The sequence below is a fragment of the Gymnoscopelus braueri genome, assembly GCF_963280865.1.
Source record: "Gymnoscopelus braueri genome assembly, chromosome: 12".
Lineage (NCBI taxonomy): Eukaryota > Metazoa > Chordata > Actinopteri > Myctophiformes > Myctophidae > Gymnoscopelus > Gymnoscopelus braueri.
In genome coordinates, this window is record NC_137614.1 from 50956707 (window position 1) to 50971706 (window position 15000).

Consider the following 15000-nt stretch of genomic DNA (forward strand, 5'->3'; position numbering starts at 1 on the left):
GATCGACTACAAGCAGCTGGTACAAACACACACACACACGGGCACACACAGACACACACACACACATTTGTCGTGCGGTAAGTACTGGGAGCTGATGGTACAGTAGGTGTTGCACTACACCTCAGCAATCCGTCTCCCAGGGGTCTAGCGCAGTGATACTCAAACTCAGGCCCGGGGCCCACATCAGGGCCACACATTTTGATTAGTCCCCAATCAATCATCATTAAAAAAATAATGATTTTTTTTAATATAAGATAAAAAAAAAATTTAAATCTTATGTACCTGTAAAAGAAGGGCATGTTATAGGTGTGTTATTTAACCCATTAAGACCAGGAATGCATCTGTGTCATTTTAAGAGTGCCGCGAGTGCAGCGCTATGAGCTTGTAGATCTGCTGTTTTTGAAAAATCTTGAAAATGTGTGCAAATCTTTGAATGTATAGGGTTTTTTAAAGCGAACATTTTTAACTCAAATCTTTGCTTCTGTGGGGGGTCCCTGGGACAAAATATTTTACAAATGTTCGCTTTAAAAATATATATATTCAAAGATTTGCCCCAATTTTCCACGATAAAAAAAAAAAAAGCAGATCTACAAGCTCATTGCGCGGCACTCGGTGCCGTGCAATGAGCTAAAATGACACAGATACATCCCTGGTCTTCATGGGTTAAATAACAGATCGGTTGCAGAGCTGCCAGATGTATCAACACACGTCCATTCGTACGCTGTGATTGACAGGATGCAACCCTTTGATAAATCACACCTGAGCCTCGTCATAAGATGATTCCTGGGCTCTAGTTTACGCTGGTTTTCTACAGTATATACGTTCCATTGATAAACGAGGTTCCAGTGTCACCGTTACGACCACAATTTTTATCAATTTGGCCCCTGGCCCCGTGTCATTTTTCTCTAATGTGGCCCTCAGGGTTAAAGCCATTGAAGTATCCCTGGTTTAGCGGGCGTTGAAAAAGGGATAGACACCCTCCTTCTCAGCTGATACCGACAATAAGCCACTCTGACCTACTTACACACACACACACACACACACACACACACACACACACACACACACACACACACACACACACACACACACGCTACAAATACCCTACAAACACTAGCTAACCACACCACATATATCTATCTATGTGTCTGTGTGTTTGTCAGATAAAAGATGATGTTATTATGAGTGGTGACATCAATAGGGTTATTGATCGCTCGTGAAGGGGTTCGTAATGGCCGACCTATCGATCACTGTCCTGATATCATTGGTATTGATGAGGTCTATAATGTCTGCGCTATTAATCATTCCCACTGATCAATAGTGTGACTGAAAGAGACCATGTGTCTGATGGAAGTAGGTCAGCGCGCACACACACACACACACACGCACACACACACACGCGCACACACGCACGCACACACACACACACACACACACTGAGAGACGCTCTCTCGTCTGATTCCCGCTCTTTTCTATTGCTGACTTAAACGGGTTGCTCTTTTGGGCGAGCGACATGGTCCTACGCTGAAGTATAAATCAGGCTTATCTTTTCTTCCTCCCCGGCATCACACTCTCTTCCTCTCCTTATCGCTCACTGATTAAGCCCACGTCTTAATCACACGTGGGCTTGCATCTCTCTCTCTCTCTCTGTCTCTCTCTCTCTCTCTGTCTCTCTCTCTTTCTCTCTCCCTCTGTCTCTCTCTCTCTCTCTCTCTCCCTCCCTCTGTCTCTATGTCTCTCTGTCTCTGTCTCTCTCTGTCTGTCTGTCTGTCTGTCTCTCTCTCTCCCTCCCTCTGTCTCTATGTCTCTCTGTCTCTCTGTCTCTCTGTCTCTCTCTCATGGTAAATGGTGCCGGCTATCCAACCAAGAACCCCCCCCCCCCAGAATCAAAGATTTGAGTTACAAATGTTCTTCAACCTCTACATTCTACAAATGATCTACAAGCTCATAGCACGGCAATCTTAAAATGACACGGATGCGTTCCTGGATTGAATGTGTTAATTTAGCGTTGCTAGCTCAGCTTAATGAGTATCTGGTGGTTCAGAGACAGAGAGACGTGTCAAGCTGAACCTCACAGTCAATGAGTCACCATCACAACACAGTTTACTTAAAGAAAAATACATCTGATTTCTGGAAGAATGTGTTGATTTGAGGTCAGAGAGATGTTTTAATATAGCACTGATAGAGGCACAGTAATTCATTGTGTTAGTTTGACAGATGCCAGTTAATGGAATTTAAACTCTGGGTTATGTTTTCACATGTAAACTGTGGTATATGGGTATAATATAAACTCTATTTATGTGTGTTTAGATGTTTTGATTGATTAAATATTTGTATTGATGAGTTTGTACAGGCAGTACAACACCCCACATGGATGAGACATAAAAACAGCCTGAGGCTTGTTTCCATTGTGGTCCATTATAACATTCAACACACAAACAACTGGACAAAACAACAGTGCAACAATATATTATTATTATTATTATTTTAGCCCTTTTTCTCCCCAATTTAGTTGTCATACCAATTCATTCCTCCCCACACACACATCTGTGTGTTTTCACTGCTGTTGTATCCTACTGACCTGCCAGTGAGGAGCCCCAGTAGTAGAAAAAGTACTCAAATTCTTTACTTAAGAAAAAGTACCAATACTGCAATATAGAAATACTCCGTTACAAGTAAAAGTCCAGAATAAAAAATGTACTTGAGTAAAAGTACAAAAAGTATTGGCATCAAAATGTACTTAAAGTACCAAAAGTAAAAGTACCGAAATGTTCTGATCTACAAGCTCACAACGTGTCGCATGTAGATCGGCTATTTTCAAATAGCTGAGGTATAAAATAGGGCTGAAGTGGTTAATGTATGTTTTATAATGTAATAATGTATATCTGAAAAGTAACTAGTAACTAAAGTTTTCAAATAATTGTAGTGGAGTAAAAGTACAATATTTGCCTCTGAGTAGAAGTAAAAGTACAGAAAATGTACTCCTGCCCAACACTCCGTGCTGCCCCCCCCCCCTCCCCCCCAGCCTGTAGGAATACATGCAGTGACATCATCCTCCCGCTAAATTAATGATGTAACGTGTGTGTGTGTGTGTGTGTGTGTGTGTGTGTGTGTGTGTGTGTGTGTGTGTGTGTGTGTGTGTGTGTGCAGACTCTGATGTGCATCCCGCCGGAGGGGGAGGTGGGCACGGAGGTGCCGGTCAAGGTGTTGAACTGCGACACGGTGACGCAGGTCAAAGACAAGCTGCTGGACGCCGTCTATAAACAAGTCTCCTTCTCCCAGAGGCCCCAGGCTGACGACATGGACCTGGGTAACTCACACACACACACACACACACACACACACACACACACACACACACACACACACACACACACACACACACACACACACACACACACACACACACACACACACACACACACACACACCCCTTCAGGGCCGGTGCAGACCCAATTGCCGCAAGCTTTCTCTGATGCACGTGCGGGAAATTGTTTTCCTTCTTTTTTTCCATTATAAAATATCAACAGCTACATATAACAGAGATAGCACACATTTCTCACCTTCTTTCCTCTAAACTGCAGCACTGATGGTGGTTTATTTGGTAGCATTTTGTAGTGTGTGACTGACTGCTTTTTTATTTTTTTGCATTAACTTGACTTTTCAACTATAAGGGAGAGCACCTCCGCTCTAGCTGCGAGTGTCGTCAGTTTAACCCATTAATACCTGGAACGCATCTGTGTCACTTTAGATTTACTTGGCTATTCAAAAATAGCAGATATACAAGCTCATAGCGCGGCACCGAGTGCCGCGCTATGAGCTTGTAGATCTGCTATTTTTGAAAAATCTTGAAAAAAAAAGTTTTTGATTTTTTTCAAAAAACTGTTAGGATTTAGAAAACATTTTTAAGAATCGCCTCAGGTCTTAAAGGGTTAACAGCCGCACCTCTCCCAGTTCCAAACAGACAGACAGACAGACAGACAGACAGTATCACAAGGTTAATTCACTCATGCAAACAGACAGTGATGTGACTTGCAAACGACAAAGAAGTGATAGAATACCGATCGCGCAAAGTGTCATCATTCATTTCAGAAAACTACACCACTACTTAATTGTCCGACACTTTTTTCCGCCTCTCCAGACCGCCGCTCTAGGCAGTTGCCTGTATGGACGCACCGGCCCTGCACACCTTATGAAAATAACAGAAACTACTAGAATAAAAATAAAAACAAGGTCTTAGAAGTAAAATAATAACTAACTAAGACTGTATTTTTGGTTTACAAAACTAACTATGATCATGAGAAAAGTCATTGATTGATTGATTGATTGATTGAATACAGGCACTCCAACAAGCTGAGAACATGCCAAATGGGAGAGACAGACACAAAGCCAGAGGCTTGTTTCCATTGCATTAACCCATTGAGACCTGAAAGCCGATTCTACAGATGTCTTCTAAATCCTAACAGTTTTCTGAAAAACATAGGGTTTTTATATCAGTGGTGCTCAAACTTTTTCTTGTCAAGGACCCCCAAAATGATATGTATTTGGCCGCCGACCCCCATCTCAAAATGTTTTGTTCCAGGGACCCCCAGAAGCAAAGAATAGAGTTAAAAATGTTTGCTTTAAACAATTTATATTCAAAGAGTAGCACACATTTTCACGATTTTTCAAAAATAGCAGATCTACAAGCTCGTAGCGCGGCACTCGGTGCCGCGCTATGAGCTTGTATATCTGCTATTTTTTTTACCTAAAGTGTAAAAATAATGCTTTTTAGCTCAAATCAAAAAGTGACACAGTTCCAGGTCTTAATGGGTTAAACATTCAACACTCAAACAACTGAAACGGAACAACAGTGCAACTAAAACTTTTAAATTAAAATATACTGATTAAATTCATGTTAGTGACATAAAAGGAGGGGGGGGCCAGTGAGCCAGTATGTTTGGGACATTTTTCAAATAGTAAAATCAACAGTAAAATTGACTGACGGGTCCATTTGGTTCCATTCATTAGTTAAATGAACACTGAGGATTTTGCTCCGTGATCAAATCGCTACCGACTGATTATTAGTTGTACAGTATATTCATATTTATTATATATATAATAATATAATATTTATATAAATTGTGTGTTTTTGTGTTTCAGAATGGCGGCAGGGCAGGTTGACTAGAATCATTCTTCAGGATGAAGACGTTACAACGAAGATAGAAAGTGACTGGAAACGACTGAATACACTGGTTCACTACCAGGTACACACACACACACACACACACACACACACACACACACACACACACACACACACACACACACACACACACACACACACACACACACACACACGCACACACACACAGGGTATTGCACAGCTATACTATGTGCATAACTGTAGTTCCCTATACCCAAAGATGGCTTTCCTGTTCCCGGTCATGTTCTCATAGGTCAATTTCTCATAGCTTCATTTGATTGGCTCAGCAGCAGATTTGAACCGGGAAACACATTATGAAGGTGTTGTGTTTCCCGGTTCAAATCTGCTGCTGAAACCAATCAAATGAAATGATGAGAAACTGACCCGAAACAAGGAATTTATTCGAAAGGGAGGAGACACCGACGTCATTTTCTCTATCCTGCAATTCCAGCCGGCAAATTCGTCACACTGGGTGGCAGACAGACTCACACCGGAAGTTCAGTGAAATAACATTGGAGCCTATGAGAGCCGGTTGGACAGCTTATGAACAAATAGTAGTAAAACGATTGAGACCTTTATAAAATAACAATAACATTGTTTTCTGCTGTGTTGCTTTTCGATGTGTACACTGCATAGTTTTATAGAGGTATCTAAAGGGCACAAAGTATGTTTCTGAACAGCCAAAGTATCGCGAGACTGTCCACCATTTCCTGTCTGGCAGCCAAATCTCGCGATACCTCCGATACAGAAACCTCCGATACAGAAACGATACCTGCCGCTGTTTAGATGCCTCAATAAAATTATGTACTGTGCACATCGAAAAGCAAGTGATTAGAAAACAACCTCGTCCTGTGATATGTCTTCTTTTATATTCCTGAACTGATTATATGACAAAGGTCGCAATCGTTCTCCATCCACTGTAATTCGTCGAACTTCCGGTGCAAGGTTTGCCACCCATGAGTGTCATGTGTCGCATCCCCGGCGTCTAGCACGACTTTTCCTTTCAAAAGGTTCCTTGACCCGAAACAAGGACAGAGCCTGATGAATAACAAGCTGTGCCTTGTGTAACACTCATTTGTCAAGCGCACACGAACGCGTATTTTGAGATTTAGACGTGTGTATACGCGCCACATGTGTATATACGCGTATTAATGAACCTAATGATAATTAGGCAGGCACGCACACATTCCTGAATGGTGTCATAATTCCATGCACCTGCACGGAATTATGATACCATTCACCCCCATACACACTTATGCATGCATACATAAGCACACAAAGACACATACACACACACACACACGCACGCACGCGCGCGCATACACTCTGAATTTGTTGACGTCTGAATGGTTGATTAATTGATTGATTGATGTGTTGCTAGGTGACAGATGGTTCTCTGGTAGCCTTGGTGCAGAAGCAGGTGTCAGCCTACAACATCGCCAACTCCTTCACCTTCACACGCTCGCTCAGCCGCTACGGTAACACACACACAAACACACACACGCTCGCACACGCACGCACACACACACACACACACACACACACGCACACACATTAATATGTATGTTATTTTCATGTAAGGCTTTTTGAAACTATTGAACGGAGGAAGTTTTCTCTTAACATAAGAACAACATCAGAGGAAGTGATAACACACCTGAGATACCTCTCTCTCTCTCTCTCTCTCTCTCTCTCTCTCTCTCTCTATCAGTCAGTTTGATGAATGACTGTGTCTCTGTTTGATCAATATTCAATCTCTTTCTCTCCCCACACATCTCCTCTCATCTCTTACTCTTTCCTCCTATCCGCACTCCTCTTCTCTTCTCTTCTCTCTCTCTCTCTCTCTCCATAGAGTCATTACTTCGCACGTCCAGCAGTCCAGACAGTTTGAGGTCCAGGGCTCCAATGATAACACCTGATCAGGAAACAGGTCACAATATACAACTTTATTATTATTATTATTATTAGTGATATGCCTGTCTGTCCACACACTTTATTATTGTTCTCCTTAACAACAATAAGCATTAGACCTATTTGATCCCATGGTTGAAATTCAGCTATTTGCTGCCCAACTGGTCAGACTTGGGCGGGGGAGGGGAGGGGGGAGGGGGGAGGAGGGGGTCGTTAAGTGTCCTGCTCAGGGCAATCTGGGATCCCAGTAAAAAAAAAAAGAAAAACGGCGCTCCCAGCGTTTTTCACTTTTGCATTTGACTCTGGGGGGAGTGAATAAATAGAACGTCGCCGACAGGAAACCGGCGTTTGGTCTGCCCTCAGCCCTCCACTTCCGGTGGCGCGCCTATGTTTTCATTCCCACTGGATAACATTTCTTCCACCATGGGTTCCGTGACACTATCCCGTGACCCAAAGTGGGGTCGCGTGGAACTCCGTGGAGACCGGAGCGGCTTTGATTGGTTAAAGCGCGGGCTTACTTCCTGATCTAAGGCCCGCCCACTTGTAGGCCAATGATCACATGTTCTGAACGGCCCTCCCGACAGATTCAGTAGCTCTGAATCTGTCCTTGAGAGATTATGCTCAGGGACACCTCAACACATTCGCTGGGTGCCGGGAATCCATCCTGGAACCTTCCCAGGCGGCCTCTCTACCCATTCAGCTATGGCTGCTCCGTTTTCATGTGACCAGTATTAACTCATTCAGTGCCACATGACGTCTAAGACGTCACGTTTAATCGCCATTGTTAAGCCCTGAGCGCCACGTGACGTCTAAGACGTCATTAAAAAAAATATATATAAATCTTTTTGAAAAAAAAATTCAGAACCCAAGATATCATGATTTGAAGATTTGCTGCTCCATTCACTTCTTGTTTAACTTCTTACTGAAAAAGGCTGTATCTCGGCTCCTAAGCACTTTTTTTTTTACAATGAATTTTTGGCTCTGGCACTGGGACAACACAACCAGAAATAAGTCTGGCACTGAATGCGTTAATAGCAGTGGTACTAATAGTGTTAAATGTGTATGTGTGTGTGTGTGTGTAGGTACTAAACTGTGGCATCTGGTAAAGAACCATGAACACAGTGATCAGAGGGAAGGAGACCGGGGCAGTAAGATGGTCTCTGAGATCTACCTAACAAGACTACTGGCTACTAAGGTAGGCACGCACGCACGCACGCACGCACGCACGCACGCACGCACGCACGCACGCACGCACGCACGCACGCACGCACGCACGCATACACACCATAGACTGTAAAAAATAATGGACAAAGTTACGCCCATAGACTCTACAGACCATAAATGAAGCCTCGTTTTCAGCAATTTCAAATCCGCCATCTTTCTATATCGCGTCATATCCTATGCAACCGGAAATGAATGGTTGGGACCAGAGCGGGGGTGGGGAATGAATGCTATTGGTTGGGACCAGAGCGGGGGTGGGGAATGAATGCTATTGGTTGTGTAGCTTGTCAATCTAATCATCACAAGGCAGCCACGCCCCTCCTACACCATACCCTACTATATCATCAATTTTAAAATAAATGGGACCATAATTTAGCAAAACGCATATCATGGTGATTGAAAGAAGCGACTAAACTAGCGACTGGAAGCATATAGTATTTATGACAATGTTTATTAAGGTAATAAAATCAAGTCTAAAGTTTGGCAAAAACCCACCCACTTGAATGGAGAACATTTTCTTCTGACACCAGCAGGGGTAAAACAGCGAAACCACAGGCCATTCATATGAACTGTCACTTCCTATATAGACTCAATTTCTAAGGCGCATACTGGGTCCTTGATTCTGACACTAAAATGGCTTTTTTCAGAGAGACAAATCAGGATAAAATCAGCTGTATCATCAGCCTTTCTCCGTCCCCGCAACACACTCTCGTAAGATCTAGCACCAGTAAACATATAGGACATCAGTCTGTGAGATCTGCTGTCAGACGGCACCCACTTAGGAATCCATTTGTGTATCATTTCGCCCCTAGTGGCGAAATGCGGTATCGGCTATCTTCCTAAATTAAGCTATCTTTGATTGTACTTACCATAAGTGTTGTTTGGTCCTCCTGCCCACAGGGGACGCTGCAGAAGTTTGTGGACGACCTGTTTGAGACGGTGTTCAGTACGGCGCACCGCGGCTCTGCGCTCCCATTGGCTATCAAGTACATGTTTGACTTCCTGGACGAACAGGCAGACAAACGGCAAATCACTGACCCAGACGTCCGTCACACATGGAAGAGTAATTGGTGAGACATGCACGCGCGCACACACACACACACACACACACACACACACACACACACACACACACACACACACACACACACACACACACACACACACACACTCACACTCACACACACTATGGGATTTTCCAAATTAACACTTTGTAATTTCCTTTTAAAACACAAGGAACCATTAAATTATTATTATTGTATTATAAACAAAAATCTAATAAGAGACCTGTCTGTCTGTCTGTCTGTCTGTCTGTCTGTCTGTCTGTCTGTCTGTCTGTCTGTCTGTCTGTCCAGTCTTCCGTTGAGGTTCTGGGTGAACGTGATCAAGAACCCTCAGTTTGTGTTTGACATCCATAAGAGCAGCATCACGGACGCCTGTCTCTCCGTGGTGGCCCAGACCTTCATGGACTCCTGCTCCACGTCAGAACACAGGCTGGGGAAAGACTCCCCGTCCAACAAGCTGCTGTACGCTAAAGACATTCCTAACTACAAGAGCTGGGTAGAGAGGTAAGCACTGCTTTAAATGTCCTCGCAACATACAAAGTATAGTAACATTAACCCGTTTTTTTATTTCTTTGGCTATTCAAAAATAGCAGATGTACGAGCTTGTAGATCTGATATTTTTGAAAAATCGTGAAAGTTAGTGCAAATCTTTGAATATATATATATATTTTAAAGCAAACATTTGTATCTCAAATCTTTGCTTCTGGGGATTCTACAAAATATCTTCTAAATCCTAACAGTTCTTTTTTTTTTAAACGTATGTTTCTATATCAGCTTTTTCATGTCAAGGACCCCCAAAATGATATATATTTGGCCACGGACCCCCATCTCAAAATATTTCGTTCCAGGGACCCCCATGAAGCAAAGATTTGAGTTACAAATGTGCCTTTTTAAAATATATATATATTCAAAGATTTGCACACATTTTCATGATAACATTTTTTTTTGCAGATCTACAAGCTCATGCATGAGCTTGTAGATCTGCTATTTTTGAATAGCCAAAGAAAATGGTAAAATGACACAGATGCTTTCCCGGTCTTAATGGGTTAACGTGTGTGTGCAGGTATTGGTGACATTTCCAAGATGTCCTCACAAGTATAGTAACTCAAAGAAGTTCTCACATTCTGCCAGAACCCGACACGACCCGACGTTTTCGGGCCGGGGCCCAAAATCTATGCTAATTACTCGGGTTCTGTGATTATTATTATTATTTTTTAATCTATAACCCCCAAAAAAGACATTTCAACTGCCCCTAGCGGCCTAACGGTAAGGCAGACGGAAATGGCAGTGGATGAGTTGGATGCAGTTCAATGTGAACTTTACTCGGGTATCTAGTTTGTCGCCGTCCGACTTTCCTAGCTCGTGTTATTAACCCATTAAGACCTGGAACTGTGTCATTTTTAGATTTGAGCTAAAAAGCATTATTTTACACTTTGGGCTATTCAAAAATATCAGATCTACAAGCTCGTAGCGCGGCACCGAGTGCCGCGCTACGAGCTTGTAGATCTGCTATTTTTGAAAAATCGTGAAAATGTGTGCAAATCTTTGAATATATATATTTTTAAAGCGAACATTTTTAACTCAAATCGTTGCTTCTGGGGGGTCCCTGGAACAAGATATTTTGACTGGGGTCTGCGGCCAAATACATATAATTTTGGGGGTCCTTGACATGAAAAAGATTGAGCACCGCTGATATAGAAACATAAGTTTTTCAGAAAACTGTTGGGATTTAGGAGACATGTAGAATCGGCTTCAGGTCTCAATGGGTTAAAGAAGAACGGGAGACAATGGCCAAAACTCAATCGAAAATCGGCGAGAAGTGGCCGTTTTCAAGATGTTTTGGCCATTATCTCTGGAACAGAAGGTCCAATCTGCTCAGTTCAAAGCTTGTTGGATGTGTAACTTTGAGGACATTAATTAAGCACATAATGACACCTTTTCGGGTTTGTCGGGTTTTTGGTCCTAAAATGATGGTCATTATTCGGGCCGGGCCGAGCCTCGGGCCGGCCCAGTAGTTAGGGCTGGGCCTTAATTTTCAGGCCCGTTGAGAACTGTAATAGTAACATGAACGTGTGTGTGTGTGTGTGTGTGTGTGTGTGTGTGTGTGTGTGTGTGTGTGTGTGTGTGTGTGTGTGTGTGTGTGTGTGTGTGTGTGTGTGTGTGTGTGTGTGTGTGTGTGTGTGTGTGTGTGTGTGTGTGTGTGTGTGTGTGTGTGTGTGTGTGTGTGCTGCAGGTATTACAGGGACATTTCTAAGATGCCGGCCATCAGCGACCAGGACATGGACGCCTACCTGGTGGAGCAGTCGCGCCTCCACGGCACCGAGTTCAACACACTGAGCGCGCTCAGTGAGCTCTACTTCTACATCAACAAGTACAAGGAGGAGGTGAGTGTGTCTCCACGTTGATGAGAACGTTGTGGAATGTTCTCAGCACCTTGGGGTGCATCGGGTGGTAAATATTTAGTGCTTTTATTTTTGGTACTTCAAGTACATTTTTATGCCAATACTTGGGTACTTTTACTCAAGTAAATGTTTAATTCTGAACTTTTACTTGTAACAGAGTATTTTTATATTGCAGTATTGGTACTTTTACTTAAGTAAAGAATTTCAGTACTTTTTCCACCACTGGATACAACACAGAAATGTGTGTGGGGGAGGTGCTAATTGGCATAACAACTAAATTGGGGAGAAAAAAGGTACTTTTTGGGGAGAAACTGTTGGTACCAACAGTTTATCAGGGAACCATTTTAGGTCCACGATAATATCGAGACATTTATCGAGAGATTGACAATATTGTTACATCCCAACTCTTTACAACTGTATTAATCAATAGATCTATATTATTTATAATTACTTTGCGGTTTCTAATCATTCATGTCCAGTTAATGGCTTGAAATAACGGGACGGACTGGAGAATGACAACACACATGGTTTTAAATCACGTCAACCTTGTCCCTCCTTCACAGATCCTGACAGCGCTGGACAGGGATGGATACTGCCGTAAACACAAGCTCAGACACAAGCTGGAGCAAGCCATCAACCTGATGTCTGGAAGCAGCTGAGAGCAGGAGACCGACGGACAGATGGACAGATAGATGGATGGATGGGTGGGTGAATGGATGAATGGGGGGAGGTGGAACGGGAGAGGGGGGGAAACTAGGGTTTGGGGGGGGGGGGATGATGAACTGATGGATCTCACAGCCACTGCTCTGGCCCTTTTTTAGTCGATTTGTTAATTGAAGTTGATTTGAAGAGGCCGACCGTTCCTTCCAAAAAAGCCATCTGGATGGACTCGCAGACGGAGCTAAAACTCAACTTGACTCCTGGTTTGCAGTTTTGATTTGGATTCTAGACTTCACAGCAGGTGTAAACAAACAGTTGTGAAATCTGCTTCACCGTCACTATGGAAACCAGCCATGGTGAACGAACGGCGAGGAGGGGAGGGGAGGGGGGCGTGGCTGTGGAGGGATCTGGAAACTAGGTTGAAGATTCTTAGGGTCGAGTCATGAAGTTTTAACTGGTGAACGCAAAAAAAAAAAAAAAAGATCTGCCTGTCCTGAAGATTAATGAACCTCGTCTGGAAGTTTCTAAACGACTCCAAAACCACCTGGCCAGCGTGACCTCTCCACGTGCTGTTAACTTGACCTCGATATCGATGACCCGGGTCGGAAGCGTCCGCAATCTAGGTTGACGTTCAGAAGGTAGAGTCAAATCTGACCTATAAGGAAGTGGGGGGCCAATCAATGATATGCATCCAAACCGCTGGCCCCCAGGTATTGGACTATTTGACCTGACCTTCAAATCCATCACCTGGAAGAAAAGCTCTGGAGACTGGAGTTGGAGAGAAGGAAGTCTTGAGTTGAACAGAAGACGGTTTGTTTGACTCGACCTTGGAGTTCTTGTCCTAGTTTGAGGATCTAGATGTTCTCTAATGACCTTCTGTACAAAACCACTCTCTGGACAATCACTGAACCACAGCACACTGAGCCCAATGCCTACCAACCGACCAGAACCTGTGTCCATTCTCCTCTCCTCTCCTCTCCTCCTCTCCTCTCTCCTCTCTTCTCACCAAACCTGACCTCAACCCCCACCCCCTTTCTCATTGGTCAGTCCTACTGATCCCTGGCCTACTATTGGCCAGACAAGACTTTTTATTAGTAATGTTACTGCCCGACCAATCAAGACTGTGGAATCCGCCAGAATCGTGAAATCGTCAATTACAGTAAAAAAAAGAAAAAAAAGACGATAACTATTAGACCGATCTGTCTGAACAGTGTTTGAATACATTCCAATAACAGGCACATTAACAGTGTGTCTGTACGTCACACAGCTTTGTCACCACCGTGACACGGGTTCGACTCCAGAAAAAATGAAGAGAAAAAAACAAATCCCAAAGCTGTTCAACCAAACTTTCCACTCAATCATCAAAAAAACATGACTTTTGCATCATTGCTGTCAAAAACGTGAATATCTTGACCTTTCACACACACATACACGCATACATACACACATACATAGACATATACATATGCATACACATACACACAGTACACAGCCATGCTATACCGCGCCATGCAAGCATTGACATGACCGCCAGGGGGAAAATACTGTGCAGTTACAAGCCAGTGCCATGTAAAGACCGGACCAGATCGCATGAGAACGGACCGGACTCGGACCAAACCCAGATCTGGTGGGGAAAAACCAGGAACTGGACAATGAAGTAGACTGGACCGGAGCTGAACTCAAGAATTCTGTTTTAAGACTCGTGGCTTCAATTGTAAAAAAAGAAAAAAAGAGAAAAAATACAATAAAAATATAAAAAAAACTAAACAAAAAAACAACAATTAATTATAAAAGAAAAAATATTTCAAAAGGAGAAAACAATGAATATTGAAAAGTTAACATGTAATAAGAACTGTGTGGATTGGAAGGTTTTGATGGATTTAAAGGAACTTGTATAAAGAATGTTTATGCGACAGTGTGTCAGAGGGAGGGGACAAAGCCAAGGAGTGGATCAGACGGATCGGACTACCAAACGAGACCAAGCCAGCCCCGCACGGCCTGCAAACGGAACACCAGAAGAACTCACGACCCAAGAGAACAAAGACCCCGGAAAACGCTGCTTTAAAGTCTAGAGAAGCCTCTAGACTTTAGTCCTGCGAGGTTCTGGTCCATTTTCAGACCAACTCCTCCTGCAGGAGAAATGTCAAGAACCATCGGGTTTCTTTTTCCGACTGTTGGTCTGAGGACTTTGATAACTTTGCCAAAGTGGGCACCGGAAAAAAAAGTAGAACAGAACTTACAAGAACCGGCCCTTGGAGTGAACAGAAGGGTGTGACTGGGTGGGTGGGTGTGTGGGCTGGGGGCGGGGGGTGAGGGTATGTGGTCGCTGTGTGTGTGACCTCCTGCAGTATTAAAGCAGGATGGGGACAGACTTCTACCAACCCTCCCCCCTCGGAAGGACGGCCACTTCACGTTAAACACAACATCCTCAAACTGTGAGCTGGGAGACTCGTATGACCAGTATACAGTCTGTGTATCTGACACTGGTGCTGAGAGTTGAGCATGTCGGGGTTCAGTTGAAGGTCAAATATCATATCAAATGTCACGATATCTTTCACCA

At 43.4% G+C, this 15000-nt stretch overlaps 1 protein-coding gene across 1 annotated transcript in view; it reads left to right on the top strand.

Annotated features, from left to right (window-relative positions):
- plxna3 (plexin A3) overlaps window positions 1–12480 on the top strand; it is a 182182-nt gene extending 169702 nt beyond the window's left edge. Inside the window, exons 30-39 of the mRNA XM_080445057.1 lie at window positions 1–19; window positions 3151–3310; window positions 5143–5246; window positions 6567–6663; window positions 7035–7112; window positions 8176–8288; window positions 9215–9384; window positions 9670–9882; window positions 11612–11762; window positions 12344–12480. The exon at window positions 1–19 is cut by the window's left edge and continues 128 nt beyond it. Coding sequence (XP_080301183.1) covers window positions 1–19; window positions 3151–3310; window positions 5143–5246; window positions 6567–6663; window positions 7035–7112; window positions 8176–8288; window positions 9215–9384; window positions 9670–9882; window positions 11612–11762; window positions 12344–12439 — 1201 coding nt within the window. The 3' untranslated portion in view covers window positions 12440–12480. The remainder of the gene's footprint in view (window positions 20–3150; window positions 3311–5142; window positions 5247–6566; window positions 6664–7034; window positions 7113–8175; window positions 8289–9214; window positions 9385–9669; window positions 9883–11611; window positions 11763–12343) is intronic.
- The last annotated feature ends 2520 nt before the right edge of the window (window positions 12481–15000 follow it).